At 40.5% G+C, this 15224-nt stretch overlaps 1 protein-coding gene across 4 annotated transcripts in view; it reads right to left on the bottom strand.

The window, feature by feature from the left end:
* LOC136578925 (poly(rC)-binding protein 3-like) overlaps nt 1-15224 on the bottom strand; it is a 645331-nt gene that overhangs the window by 12698 nt on the left and 617409 nt on the right. For 3 of the 4 annotated variants that reach the window (XM_066579120.1, XM_066579123.1, XM_066579124.1), the window contains one exon: nt 7894-9225. The exons of the other annotated variant lie outside the window; for it this stretch is intronic. Coding sequence is in view for 2 of the 3 variants with exons in the window: in XM_066579123.1 (XP_066435220.1) it covers nt 9213-9225 (13 nt within the window). In the remaining variant the exon portion in view is untranslated. Of the gene's footprint in view, nt 1-7893; nt 9226-15224 lie in introns of those variants that run through there. 4 annotated transcript variants of the gene reach the window in all.

Genomic DNA, 15224 nt, shown 5'->3' with positions numbered 1-15224 from the left:
ACTGCCAGTGGGTTCCAGGGAGCCACCCATGCTGTAGGTCCACAGGGAATTATAAATGCATCTGTTTCCACTTCTAAAGAACCCCAGTCAGACTGGGGCATGCAGTGTGGGCCGAAGCCCACCTGCATTAAGCACAACATTACTACCTCAGCTGTGTTGGGCAATGCAATGGGATATTTTTATGTACCGCCGGTGGCTTCCTGGCACCCACCCATGCTGTGGGTCCACAGAGAATTATAAATGCATCTGTTTCCACTTCTAAAGAACCCCAGTCTGACTGGGGCATGCAGTGTGGGCCGAAGCCCACCTGCATTAAGCACGACATTACTACCTCAGCTGTGTGGGGCAATGCAATGGGATATTTTTATGTACCGCCGGTGGGTTCCAGGGAGCCACCCATGCTGTCGGTCCACAGGGACTTCACAATAGGGAGTTGTACCTGCCTGTGTCTATGAATTAAAAAGCCCGGTCTGACTGGGGCATGCAGACACCTTGACAGAATGAATAGTGTGTGGCACATAAGTTCCCCATTGCTATGCCCACGTGTGCAGCTCCAGATGGCGGTGGCACAGGATTATATTTCTCATTGCTTCTGTACAGCATTGTGGGCTATCGCCCCGCCCCTTTTAAAGAGGGTTGCTGCCTAGCCGTGCCAACCCTCTGCAGTGTGTGCCTGCTTTTCCTGTGGCAGACGCACTTACATGCATTTGGGCAGCATGTAACCCAGGAGAAGTGGCAGCGGAGTGTCATGCAGGCAGTGATTGTGCATTGTTGGAGGTAGTGTGGTGCTTAGCTAAGGTATGCATTGCTAATGAGGGCTTTTCAGAAGTAAAAATTGTTGGGAGGGAGGGGGGCACTCTTGCCGCTATTGTGGCTTAATAGTGGGACCTGTGAACTTGAGATGCAGCCCAACATGTAGCCCCTTGCCTGCCCTATCCGTTGCTGTGTCGTTCCCATCACTTTCTTGAATTGCCCAGATTTTCACACATGAAAACCTTAGCGAGCATCGGCGAAATACAAAAATGCTCGGGTCGCCCATTGACTTCAATAGGGTTCGTTATTCGAAACGAACCCCCGAGCATCGCGATAATTTCGTCCCGAGTAACGAGCACCCGAGCATTTTGGTGCTCGCTCATCTCTAGTCCCAACTCGATTATTCAATTCTAAGCGCCAAAGAATTAGCGTCCAAATTTTACGTACGGAATCTAATTCTCTCACTTCCTGATATATATAAATGAATGTCTGTCTGTCTGTCCTTTATGCATTACTACACCATTCATCCAATTGCCATGAGACTTTGGGAAGTTGCTGAGTACACTCCTGGGAAGGTTACTGGCATAGTACAACTGTCCTACGATAGGTGCCGCGCGTACGAGCATCGTCGACAGTTATGCCCCCCAGACAAAGATAGTTTGATTTCCATCTCAAGCACGAAAGCAAAAGGCATTACGAGCAACGGGATGCGTGTTCAACCAGAAAATGATGCATCCGCCGAACGTTTCGCAAGACAATTGCTGGATATTGAGAATGCTGAGGTAAAATGAAAGCTGTGCTGTGATTGGTTGCTATTTCTTATACTGCTGAGGTAACATGAAAGCTGTGCTGTGATTTGTGGCTTCTTCTTATACTACTGAGGTTGCATGAAAGCTGCGCTGCGATTCGTTGTTATATATTATACCACTGAGGTAACATGAAAGCTGCGCTGTGATTGGTTGCTATATATAATACCGCAGAGGTAAAATGAATGCTGCGCTGTGATTGGTTGTTATATTTTATACTGCTAAGGTAACATAAAAGCTGTGTTGTGATTGGGTGTTATATATTATAAAGCTGAGGTAACATGAAAGCTGCGCTGCGATTGGTTGTTATATTTTATACCACTGAGGTAACATGAAAGCTGCGCTGTGATTGGTTGTTATCTAGATATATAAAAACAAATTAATGTATGTCTGTCTGTCTTCGCAGCAACGCGCGACCGGTAAGCTAGTTATTTATATAAATGTCCTTGAAAACTAGTAACCCTCTAAAAGAAAAATGTATAGCAACCAATCACAGCACAGCTTTCATTTTTCAAAAGCAGAATATGAAATGGAAGCTGCACAGGGATTGGTTGCTATGGATAACATTGGAATATTCTCTTACATAGGTTTCTAAATCACCACTGTCCACAGTGAGGGAACTCCAGGTTTAAGCTTGTATTATACTGTATCAACTTGTGAGAACATGTAAAATGATCTCATAACTGGCTCCGAGGAAGAAGTTATCAGTCAAAAAGCGATCTGTCATAGTTACATGGAGAAATGCAAAGTGCAGATTGTGTGACACTGCTCTCCTGGAGGAGGTTTCACTTGGTGGTGTGCAGTATACCCTCTAGAGATATTTCAAAAATACCGGTGTACATGATTGAACACAACCGGGACAACTTAAAGTGACTGCAAAACAGAAGGACAAATGTATCGGAGTGTGTTTCAAATGGGGAAATATTCAAAACTTCTCATCAGATTTGTAGTGCTCTGATGGAAAAGCATTTCAATAGTGTGATCATTAAACAGCACCTTGTAGCTGGTGGTTTGAAGGGATGTGTCGCAACCACAAAACATTACTATTGTGGCTTAAAAAACATAGCAGCTGGACCACTAATTAAAGTCTGAGTTGTTTGGGTCCAAGAGGCCAAAGTTGTTCTTTTTTCAAATATCTTTTTTTTTAAATTTTTCTTCAAAATATTTTGTCAACCTACAAAACTTTAAATGAAATACTACAAGATTGGTGAAAGCCACACAGGGCAAATATTTAGTTTACATATATGAGTTCACTCTCACAGGACCAATATTCATATGGTAATCTTAGAATGAAAAAAAAGGTAAGGGGGAGAGGAAATATCAGTTCCAAAGATCCTGTCTCAATACTCAGTGTCTCTACTTTGTCCATCGCCCATTGTAGGGAGTCTTAACCTGCCCAGAGACCCCTTCAAGTCTTGCCTGAGGTACCATGCTGTATATTGAAAAGGTGTCACAATGTTTACTATTTCCATATCCGTAAAGTGGGAGATCAAGAAAGGTTTCCATTTCCCGAATAATTTTTTTGCTCCTTTTTCTTTGTGTCTTTCAGCCTCTATGCGATCAAATCCCATCAAACCTTTGAGTTGTGTAATAATTTCCTCCATTACCAGGACTGTATCTATTAGCCAGTGTGCTAAAAGTGCCTTTTTGCTATATATAGAACAATGTGTATAAATGGTGATATGTTGTTTGTATTTTGGGGAACCGAAGAATCTCTGTATAATGGAATATCAAAGTCTGGATATTCATCTGGAGTACTTAGGCCCCTTTCCTTGCAATTCAGAAAAATCCAGTCATCGATCCCCCTAGGGAATTCCAGGTGGTTTGTCATCGGCATATATTTTGATATGAAATGGGGAAAGCCTTAGATTCTAAGTATCTCCTTCCAAGCCATTATTGTGTTCTGCAGTAAATCAAGCTGTTTATCTGTGGCAGAAGACAAGAGAAGCATGTATGTACAATAGTGTTAGTCGCCATGGGTGAGCAAGGCTAGATTCAACTGTACGGCAAGTAAAATGCTCTGTACCCTTCCACTAATCAGCAACATGATGCATTAATCAGGCTACATTGTAGCTCTTGATATTAGGGTAATTTATACCACCTTCCATTCTACTCCGCATCAACTTTTGTAGCAAGATTTGTGGCCTTTTGTTTGCCCACATGAAGTTTGTGAAGTCTGGGTTCAATTGGGTTATATCACTGTTTTTGAGTAACAATGGAATAGTTTGCATGGGATATAACAATTTAGAGAAGCTCATCATCTTGATTAAGTAGCAGTGGCCCATCAGGGACAATGGCAGATGAACCCTTTGTTTTAGTTCTGATATCATTTTTTCAAAGAGTGGAGGAAAGTTTAAGGTATACATTGAGCTATGTTCTGCCAATTTTCACACCAAAGTATGTGATAAATGATTTGACCACTGGTTTCCCTCTTCCCAATGATGTCCAAAATTGCTGTGTGCAGGGCCTGCCTAGCTCAATTGCTTCACTTTTTACTGGATTAATATTATATCATGAGAAGGAACCAAAGCATGTCATTTCCTTAAGGAGGGGTCTTGGGTGTCTCTCAGGTTTGGACATAAATATCAGGACATCACCTGCAAACAGGGTCATCTTCAGTTCATGGGAGCCTGTATGTATCATCTGATACAGATTCGAGTTTTTAAGTTATTCAGCCAGAGGTTCCAGGGCTAAATTAAACATATGGGGGGAGAGGAAACATCCTTGTCTTGTGCCTTTGTGGGGTGTGAATGGCTTAGATAAAAAGCCTGGTGTGTGAATTCTCGCCATGAGATTCCTACAAAGACCATCCAAAAAATGCCTGCAGGGGCCTTCAAATCCCATTTTATCTAGCATCATCTTCAACCAATATCACCTGACATTGTCAAAAGCCTTTTCAGCATCTAGTGAAAGTAAAATAGGTTTGTAGTCTGTGGTGGAATTGGATCCTTTATATTCTTGTGTTATGTCAATAATCATGTGCTGGTGCAGTGGCAGGGTCAGGCTTTTATAATGAGCGTAATCAGGAAACTGAGGCAGGGCCAGGACCAGGAGGCAGGGACTAGATTAATAGGCAACATAGAACAAGCAATAAAAAGTAAATCTTGTTATTTGTACAGCGCCAACTTATTCTGCAGCGCTTTCAAATAATTTTATTTATTGCCACCCCATCAAGTTGGGTACTCATTGTACTGATCTCAGAAGGATGGAAGGCTGAGTCAACCTTGAGTTGGCTACCTGAACCTATGTTGTATCTGTTTTTTCTCAGAAAGTAAATGCAACATCAACTGATCTTTCCTGTTCTGTTGAAGGAATAAAAGAATACAAGCAGAGATATGGCGAGGGAACACTTGACTAATTTAAATTAATTTAAGTTTCCAGGTACAGATGAATTACATCCTAGGATACTAAAGGAGGCAGCAGAGTTGAACAACTTGTTGTAATCTTTGAAAATTCATGGAGAACAGGAAAAGTCTCGGAAGATTGAAAAAGGGCAAATGTCCCTATCTTCAAAAAAGGGAAGAAGGTGGATCCAGGAAACTACAGGCCTGTGAGCCTGACTTCTATACCAAGAAAGATCTTTGAACAAATTATTAAATAGTATATATGCAAGTACTTGGATGAAAATGGAGTAATTAACTAGAGCCAGCATGGGTTTGTAACAAACAAGTCCTGCCAGGCTAAACAAATTTCTTTCAATGAGACTGTGTTGATCAGGAAAAAGCACTAGATCTAATATATCTTGACTTTAGTATAGCATTTAACAAAGTATCTCATACCATACTTATTGAAAAAATGACCAAATATGGGATTAACAAGGCAACTGTTAGGTGGATTCACAACTGTTTGAGTGATTGTGGTCATAAATGCCATAAATGGTCATAAAAAGAAGAAGGTGTCAAGTTCGGTACCACAAGGTTCTGTCCTGGGCCCAATGTTGTTCCACATTATAATAAATAATCTGGAGATGGGAACTGAGAGGAAACTGATCCAATTTGCTGATGACAAAGCTAGAAGGGATAGCTAACACTAGGGAAGAGAAAAAGCATTCAAAAAGATCTAGAGAAGCTTGAACAGTGGGTGACGACTAACAAAATGGTATTTAACAAGGAGAAATGCAAAGTCCTACATCTGGGCAAGAAAAAACAACAACAAAAAAACATACAGATTGGTAGGAATTGAGTTATGCAGCAGCACACGTGAGAAAAACTTGGGTATACTAATAGATCACAGACTGAACATGAGTCAATAGTGTGATGCAGTAGCAAAAAAATGTAAACACAATTTTAGGATGTATTAAGAGAGGCATAGAGTCTAGATCAGGTGAGGTAATTATCCTCCTCTACTCTTCAGACCCCATCTAGAATACTGTGTTCTGGGCACCCTAATTTTAAAAAATATAGACAAACTGGAGAGAGTTCAGAAAAGAGCTACCAGGATGGTGAGCGGTCTGCAAAATATTTGTCCTATGAGGAACGGTTAAAGGATCTAGGAATGTTTAGCTTGCAAGAAAGAAGGCCGAGAGGAGACTTAATAGCTGTCTACAAATATCTGAAGGGCTGTCACAGTGCAGAGGGATCAGCCCTATTCTAATTTGCAGAGAGAAAGACTAAAAGCAATGGGATGAAACTGAAATAGAGAAGACACAGATTAAATATTGGAAAAAAACTTTTTGACAGTCAGGGTGATCAATGAGTGGAACAGGTTGCCAGAGGAGGTAGGGAGTTCTTCAAAAAACAAAAACTTCAAACAGAGGCTGGACAGACATTTGTCTGGGGTTATTTAGTGAATTCAGTATTGAGCAGGGGGTTGGACACGATGAAGCTAAAGGTACCTTCCAAATGTTCCATTCTAAGATTCTATATTTTTAGGAGACCTAGGCAGAATAAACTACGGGATCCTCCCTGAGTCCCTACATGGAATAAGGGAGGGTTGAAGATAAGACACCTGAATTAATCTGGTCCTGGGCATGCTGCAACCACTATACATGTACTACAACACCACATAAAGCCATGGTCAACTGAAATTTGCTCTCTTGATCAATCATGGCTCCAAACTAGCTCCCAAGCTGAGCATTCAAAGCAGATTTTTTTGTAATATGTATAGTAGACATTCTCGACCATCTTTTTCTATAGATCACGAAAGTAACTTGCTGCAGATAAATATGCTTCAATCATGAAAGGGAATATCACCAATCTACAAACATTTTGTTATTCCAAGCCAAAATGGGCAAAATCAACAGGTCCTAGAAAACTTAAAATGTTACTCCAATGTCTCTCTCCACTGGAATACATCATCAACAGACTACACAGAATTCCCAAAGCTTGCTCTGTAACAGAGGATTCTCCACAAGATGTTTTAGCCTGAATCCATTTCAGGGCACTTTGGACAGAATACTTGATCAAGACCCCCCCCTCCCATATGTGCTGCTTATACAGTTTTATTATTAGGAGGGTGTTGCCTGTACCATCCCGTATGCCATGGGAGACAATATGCAGCTTTTGTTTTGTTTCGATCTGTCCAACCCATACTTCTACCTGTTTCTTTTTCTTTTATGGTACTAGTGATGGTGGACACTTGATTCTTATTCTTACTCTTATTGCTATCATTTTTTCATCTATAACATTTGTTGTTTACATATTGCGATATGTTTACTGTGTTTTTGTTTTAGACCTGGACTGATACCTCTTAAGACCTCATGCCCATGGCCGGGTCGGATTCTGACTGCGAAATATAGCAGCGAAATCAGACCCGGCGACCCTCAGAGACCCCATACTCAGCTGTCCATATCCATGCCGAGTGTCTCGCCCGGCAAGCAGGTGCGCATGCGCTGGGCTGGGACACGGATTCCCGTGATACTTCTGCTGTGCCCACTGCGCGGAATATCATGGGATGGCTTTCATTGACTGCAATGGAAGCCGTCCGTGCGATTTTCAACAGAAAATAGAACAGGCTGTGATTTTCCCCTGCCAGCAGAAAGTTGCAGTCGATTTCCACTCATGGGCAGGGGAGAATCTTTTAACACAGCAGGTCTATGAACGGACATTGCTGCGGAATTCGCGGCGGGCATCTGGCTGTGAATTTCGCAGCGATAGTCCGTCCGTGGGCATTAGCCCTAAGTTTGTTCTAGTATGTTTATTTTTTTTGCAAAATGTTCAATAAAGAAATAATTATTTTTTAAAAAGAGAAGTGCGCTGCAATTGGAGCTGAAACGTATGACAAGTTGACCAAGAGAAGGCCTCGTATTTGCAATGTTAAGGCTAAATACTTGAAACAGAAAAAAAAAATTTAAGGAAATCAAGACTCAATTTATTTGTAAACAATGTGTGTGAGTACAAAGCATGTTTATTTGCCTAAATAAATCCATATCCATCACAAATTATAATAGCTTATCTTAATTTCTGAAAAATCGACAATTTGGGTGGTTTGTGGAAATTAATGAGCGGTAATATATACAGTTTGCATTTGAGAAATCTAGTGTACACCAATTCCAAACTGAACAGACTAAGTCGCTACTAGTATTGATTTGTCTGATTTGTCACTGTTTTTACAGTTCTTAAGACATTTATTTGCAGAGAATGGCTATTTCTGTGGGCAGGAAGCATTAGAAAGCCTGGATCTATAGGTGCACAGTGTGGTTATCACTTACTGAAATAACAATATAATGCATTGCGGCCACATAAATGTCACTGCGGAACATTAACATGTTAACAGCCGTGGCTATAAATATATTACAGCAGACAACGCCTAGATTATTCTTCATTCAGTACAGGCTCCTGAGTTTGTGATGCAAACATGTCAACTTACAGATGCCTTCTAATAGTTGGTGATCTATCTGGGGATAGTGGCTTTCAGGATTTCAGTGCAGTGGTCAGAATTCCTGGAGGAGACAGAGTACAGAAAATGGCCGAATCCTCTTTACTAGATAGTCACAGATAAAATGTGTGCTTAAAACAGCACATTCTGCCCTGATTGATGTATATTGATGTGAGTGTATGAGTTGTCATAAGTAACTAATGGCTTTACCCAAAAGTTGCCCCTGCAAGAGTATTATCATTGCTATAGCATTGTTCACTAAGGTTTTACATAGATTACTTTGTAGCATATTCTACATTGAGCTACTGGATTTTGATCACATATATGACACCAAGAGAAAATAATATAGAAAATGTCATTATAAATTGCTGAACATTTCAAAATGGATTGAATGACGCAAACATTTTACACAGATAATGTACATGGTGCAGATTCTGTTTACTGTCTTGGCTAAAATAAAGAATAATTAAAAAATTGTCCAAAATATTTAGTCACACCAGCCACCTGAGCTAGAACAAATGCATTTTAAGGAGAGTGCAAATACAAATTTACTGCTTTTCGCAAGTGTACAAGTTTTTTTTTTGTATCAATCATCATCTTTTTCTAAGCAAGTTTATATTCATTCTGATAGGAATGATCATCCACCCACACATTAACATTCTACAAACTATTGCCGATTTAATAATTACTTCCAATGAAAAAAGCACATAGCAGAGTATGGTGGCTCCATCCAACTCCTTAGTCAAGCAGTAAACCTCGATGGACACAAAAGTTCCTGACGCTTTCAAGGAGATGAAGGCCCGAAGTAAAGCTGAATCCATGTGGACTAATTCATATTCACCAAAAGAAACTGTGAAAAGAGGAGAAGATATGTTTACAGCTTTATTGATCAATGTTAGAATTCACAAATATCTCATCTTTCAGAGTCAGCTTTCCCAGAAGTTTCAAGTTTTATTTTCCTCTAAAACAATACTGAAATCATACTTAAAAAACACGGTTGTCTCAGATGCATCGAAACTAGCTGTACAAAAACAAGACGTCAAAAAAATGGAGGGGTTTGTGGCAATAGCAGACAAGAGTGCAGAGGAAGGCAAATGACAACAGTGGAATGAATAGCACAGAGCTACTAGTAACACAACTTGATACAGGTAAGTACATTGCCAGTTTCACAAGTCCGCTGTCCTTGGACACATCCATTTCACATATTTGAGGGTTTTTTTTGCACATTGCAGAAAGAAAGTGAATCAGTTTGATAATTGTACTGTATGGACAGTAATGTAAAAACTAAACCGATTTTTTTCAATTTCTATTCTAAAATATTGTTGCAAATATTGAGTATGAAATCTGTTTTGAGGCAACTTTGAATTAAAAGAGTATTCTAAACTATAAACTGCCTATTGACATTTGCATGTGCCTCTGCAGTTTTGGATATACCCAGGAAGCGGCTCATGAAATCTTTTCATTTCAATGGGTGCACTGACCTTTTAGCTATAGCATTATGATCTATAGTATTTACATAGTAACCTACAGATGTAGCAGAATTGTACCTAAAACTGATCATTTTCTGAGCAAGTTTTGAAAAGGCAAGAAGTGCTGTGCTAGTTGATTTAACACATTACCAATTTAAATGTTGCTACATCTGTATTTTTTAAGGCTGACAATAGACCCATGTTTATCCAGTTCAGCCTGTTATCCTGCAATGTTGATCCAGAGGAAGGGTAGATCCCGAATGTAGTAGAAGATGATTTGTCTCATTTTAGGAAAAAACTTCCTTCCTGACTCTAATCATGCAATCAGAATAATCCCTGGATCACAGACCATTCTAATCTGATATAAATGCGCCTCCATGCTTCTTCTTGCCCCACACTTTGCCCCCTTTCTGTAACTTTGGTGGATGATGTTGGTGTCATTAGATGACACACGCTCACGGAAAATCATCACATGTGAGTTTAACCCCTTGAGTGGCAGGTTTCCTACCACCCTGTCGTGCCCACCAGGGCAGGTTTTTTAAAATGGTCTAATCATTGAATTTCAACTAGTTTTGCAGTTGCGTTTCAAGAGCCATAACTTTTTCATTTTTCCATTGACATGGCCATATAAGGGCTTGTTTTTTGCGGGACAAGTTGTGATTTTTTAAACAGGGGGGAGGAAAAAAAGAAATGGGGAAAAAAGAAAAAAAGGGGCCATGTCATTAAGGGGTTAAATAATGCATTAACTTCCTTCTCTGGGTCATTACGACGCACACGGATACCACATGTGTGATTGTATTTTTGATTTTTTACAAAGTAAAGGGAGACAAGTGTTTTTTTTATTTTTTTAATAATTTTTTTACTTTTTTTTTTTTTAATTTTTTTTAAATTTTTTTTTGTCCCTTTAGGGGACTTCCACAGGGACCCATCAGGACCCCCTGATCACATTCCGGGTCCGATGGTGACAGCCCTTTATATGCTTCAGTGACAACCCTTTACATGCTGCAGTCACATAGACTGCAGCATGTAAAGGGTTAACACAGCAGAGATCGGAGGTTTTCTCTGATCTCTGCTGTAAGAGCTAGTACCTAGCTGTCCTCTGACAGCTAACAACCAGCTCTCCCTGCCACAGAGACCATCGGCTTGCTTCTGACAAGCCGATGGTCTCTATGGCAACTTGTAAACAAAGCAGGAGGTTGCCGACATGTCGGCAATATCTTCTGCTGGTTTTTCAAAGCCCTTGCTTTGTTCTCTGTGGGACAGTGCAGGCAGAGCACACTGCCACAGCTTGTGGCATTGTGCTCTGCAGCTCCCATAGTGATACATAGGCCGGAAATCTTCGGGCTATGTTGCTATGAGCAGTGGAGCTCGTCCCCGGAAATTTTCCGGGCGTGCCACTCAAGGGGTCAATACATTCAGGAACTGTCAGGCGGGGTAAAAGTTACAATGTTAAGTCTATGGGTGGTGCTGCTGTGCTTCAGGCATGCGCTGGAATGAGTGAAGCCTTGCTAAGCAACACAGCAAACACTGCTAAGCTGCACCATACACTGCCCAACCAAGAGAGATAGAGAGACAGAGAGAGAGTGACAGCAACAGAGAGACAGAGAGATTAATAGAGAGACAAAGTGATAGAGCAATAGAGACAGAGACAGTGAGAGAAAGAGCAATAGACAGAGAGAGAGACAGCGATAAAGAGAGAGACAATGATAGAGAGAGAGACAGAGTGAGAGAGACAGTGAGAGAAAGAGCGATAGAGAGAGACAGTGAGAGAGAGCGATAGAAAGAGACAGTGAGAGAAAGAGCGATAGAAAGAGACAACGATAGAAAGACAGACACAGAGAGAGCGCAATAGATTGACCGAGTGAGAGAGCGATAGACAGTGAGAGAGAGCGATAGAAAGAGACAGTGAGAGAAAGAGCGATAGAAAGACAACGATAGAAAGAGACAACGATAGAAAGACAGACACAGAGAGAGCGCAATAGATTGACCGAGTGAGAGAGCGATAGAGTGGCCGAGTGAGAGAGCAATAGAGAGTGAGAGAGAGCGATAGAGAGAGAGTGAGAAAAAGAGCGATAGAAACACAGAGAGAAAGCAATAGAAAGTGATAGAAATAGAGAGAGCAATAAAAAGACAGCAATAAAGAAACGCAGGGAGAGTGATAGAGAAACAGAGAGAGAGCAATAGAGAGACAAAAAGAGCAATAGGGAAACAGACAGAGTGATAGAGAGACAGAGAAACAGAGAGAGAGAGAGCGCAGAGAGACAGAGTGATAGACAGACAGAGAGAGATAGCAATAGCGAGACAGAGAAACAGACAGAGAGTGATAGACAGACAGAACGAGAGCAATAGACAGACAGAGAGAGCAACAGAAAGAGAGAGCAATAGGGAGACCCAGAGAAAGCGATAGAGAGACAGAGAGCAATAGAGAGAAAGAGAGAGTGAGAGACAGGCAGAATGAGACAGACAGACAGAAAGAGAGACAGAGAGATAGATAGACAAACATAAACAGAGAGACAGATAGAGAGACAAACAGACAGAGAAAAAGAGAGAAAGAGACAGACAGAGAAAGAAAGATAGACAGGCAAAGACAGAGAGAAACAGAGATAAAGACAGACAATGGAGAGAGAGACCTGTAGGCTTTTTTATATTAGACATCTGCTCCAAATACAAAGTAACCCTCTAAATAATCCCCTAACCAAGCAGATTTAGAAGTTCACAACCACTTCTGAAACATTTTATGTTTGCGTAGCGACATCGGGTAAATCTAGTAAGATAAAACAGCTTTTATCTCGCACTACACTTTGACCCCCTTTGGTGGATGATTTTGGTGTCATTCGATTTGTCAGAACCTCACCACCTGTCATGCTACCTCAAAGTTTCAGTGCTTTAGTATAGTGACGTGTCACTAGCAGGACTGATAGGAAGATTAAACCATTGCTAAGCCACTCATAGTCTCACGACGTACAGTGGTGCTTCAGTGATTTCATCCATTGAAAGCAATGAAAGAACTCCACGATTCTCTGCCATGGCTGTGACAGCCACGGCAGGGATGAATGGTGTCCCAGCAGTTATGCAAGGCTGTTTTCACATGAAAACGCCTGACATCCACGGGTTTCTCATGAATGGCAAGGGCGATATTGGGCAGTGAATCACAGCGCAATATTGCCCTTGCCAGTGTAAAGGAGCCTATAGGGAGATTCAAACGTTGGGGAGAGACAGAGGGAAATGCATACACACCTGCACTTGCACACACACATGAGAGAAAGAGACACACACACATACACACACACACTCATACACATGCACATGAATGCATGCACAAATACAAACAGACACACATCCACACAAGCATGCACACAGACATACACACACGCACACACACATAAGTATACATATATGTACACAAACATACATAAACACACATAAATTAAAATAATCAGTTCTTAAAACAGTTACAACCATTTCCCCAAACATTTTAAGTTGCGTTGCGAACATCGGGTCAGTCTAGTAACATATAAAAAATAATGCTTAAGAAAGGCACCTAGGCCAAACTCTTTTATCGAATTTTACATCAAAACATCCTCAGGACAGAGTTCTATAGTCTCACTGGTCTTACAGTAAATAACCCCTTTCTGTATAGCTATAGAAACCTTCCTTGCTCTAGACGTAGAGAGCCCCACTTGTTACTGTCACAGTCCTGGGTATAAATAGATGATGGGAGAGATCTCTGTACTGATACCTGATATATTATACATAGTTATTAGAGCGCACTCTTGTTACAGTCCTGGGTATAAATAGATGATGGGAGAGATCTCTGTACTGATACCTGATATATTATACATAGTTATTAGAGCGCACTCTTGTTACAGTCCTGGGTATAAATAGATGATGGGAGAGATCTCTGTACTGACCCCTGATATATCTATACATAGTTATTAGAGCGCACTCTTGTTACAGTCCTGGGTATAAATAGATGATGGGAGAGATCTCTGTACTGAGCCCTGATATGTCTATACATAGTTATTAGAGCGCTCTCTTGTTACAGTCCTGGATATAATAGATGATGGGAGAGATCTCCGTACTGACCACTGATATATCTATACATAGTTATTAGAGCGCCTCCTCGTCACAGTCCTGGGTATAATAGATGATGGGAGAGATCTCTGTACTGACCCCTGATATATCTATAGATAGTTATTAGAGCGCCCCCTTGTTACAGTCCTGGATATAAATAGACTAGCTGATATACCCGGCTTCGCCCGAGTTAATTTGGTACTGGTATTTATCTGGTGTTCACACGGAAAATCTTATGAAGTCGTGGTTACTTTAGAGATACTGGAAAAAACATATGTTCACCATTTTGCATAGTTCTCTGCGTTACCCAGGAAACACCACAGGTAACCATGCGACGTTTCCTTTATATGAAAGGACATCAGGAAGTGAGAGATTTAGATTCCATATGTAAAATTTGGACGCTAATTCTTTTGCACTTAGAATTGAATAATCAAGTTGGGACCCATTAGCTTTTCCTATTTATGACATAATCAATGCCCGTGCCAAATTTCAAGTTTCTATGACATCGGGAAGTGAGATAATTAGATTCCGTACATAAAGTTTGGACGCTAGTTCTTTTGCGCTAGAATTGAATAATCGAGTTGGGACCCATTAACTTTTCCTATTTATGACATATTTAATGCTTATGGCAAATTTCATGTTTCTATGACACCAGAAAGTGAGAAAATTACATTCCGTATGTAAAATTTGGACGCTAATTCTTTTACGCATAGAATTGAATAATCAAGTTGGGACCCATTAGCGTTTCCTATTTATGACATAATCAATGCTCCTGCCAAATTTCGAGTTTCTATGACACCGGAAAGTGAGAGAATTAGATTTCGTACGTAAAATTTGGATGCCAAACTATAGTGCATAGAATGGAATAATCGAGTTGGGACCCATTAACTTTTCCTATTTATGACATATTCAATGCCCGTGCCAAATTTTAAGTTTCTATGTGAGAAAATTAGATTTCGTACGCAAAATCTGGACGCTAATTCTTTTGCGCATAGAATTGAATAATCGAGTTGGGACCCATTAGCTTTTCCTATTTATGACATAATCAATGCTCTTGCCAAATTTCGAGTTTCTATGACACCGGGAAGTGAGAGAATTAGATTCCGTACGTAAAATTTGGACGCTAATTCTTTTGCACATAGAATTGAATAATCGAGTTGGGACCTATTAGCTTTTCCTATTTATGACATATTCAATGCCCGTGCCAAATTTTAAGTTTCTATGACATTGGGAAGTGAGAGATTTAGGTTATGTACGTAAAATTTCGACACTAATTCTTTTGCGCTAGAATTGAATAATCGAGTTG

Source organism: Eleutherodactylus coqui, chromosome 9 (assembly GCF_035609145.1).
Source record: "Eleutherodactylus coqui strain aEleCoq1 chromosome 9, aEleCoq1.hap1, whole genome shotgun sequence".
NCBI lineage: Eukaryota > Metazoa > Chordata > Amphibia > Anura > Eleutherodactylidae > Eleutherodactylus > Eleutherodactylus coqui.
The sequence above is the reverse complement of the archived record's forward strand: the minus strand, read 5'-3'. Positions and strand labels throughout refer to the sequence as shown.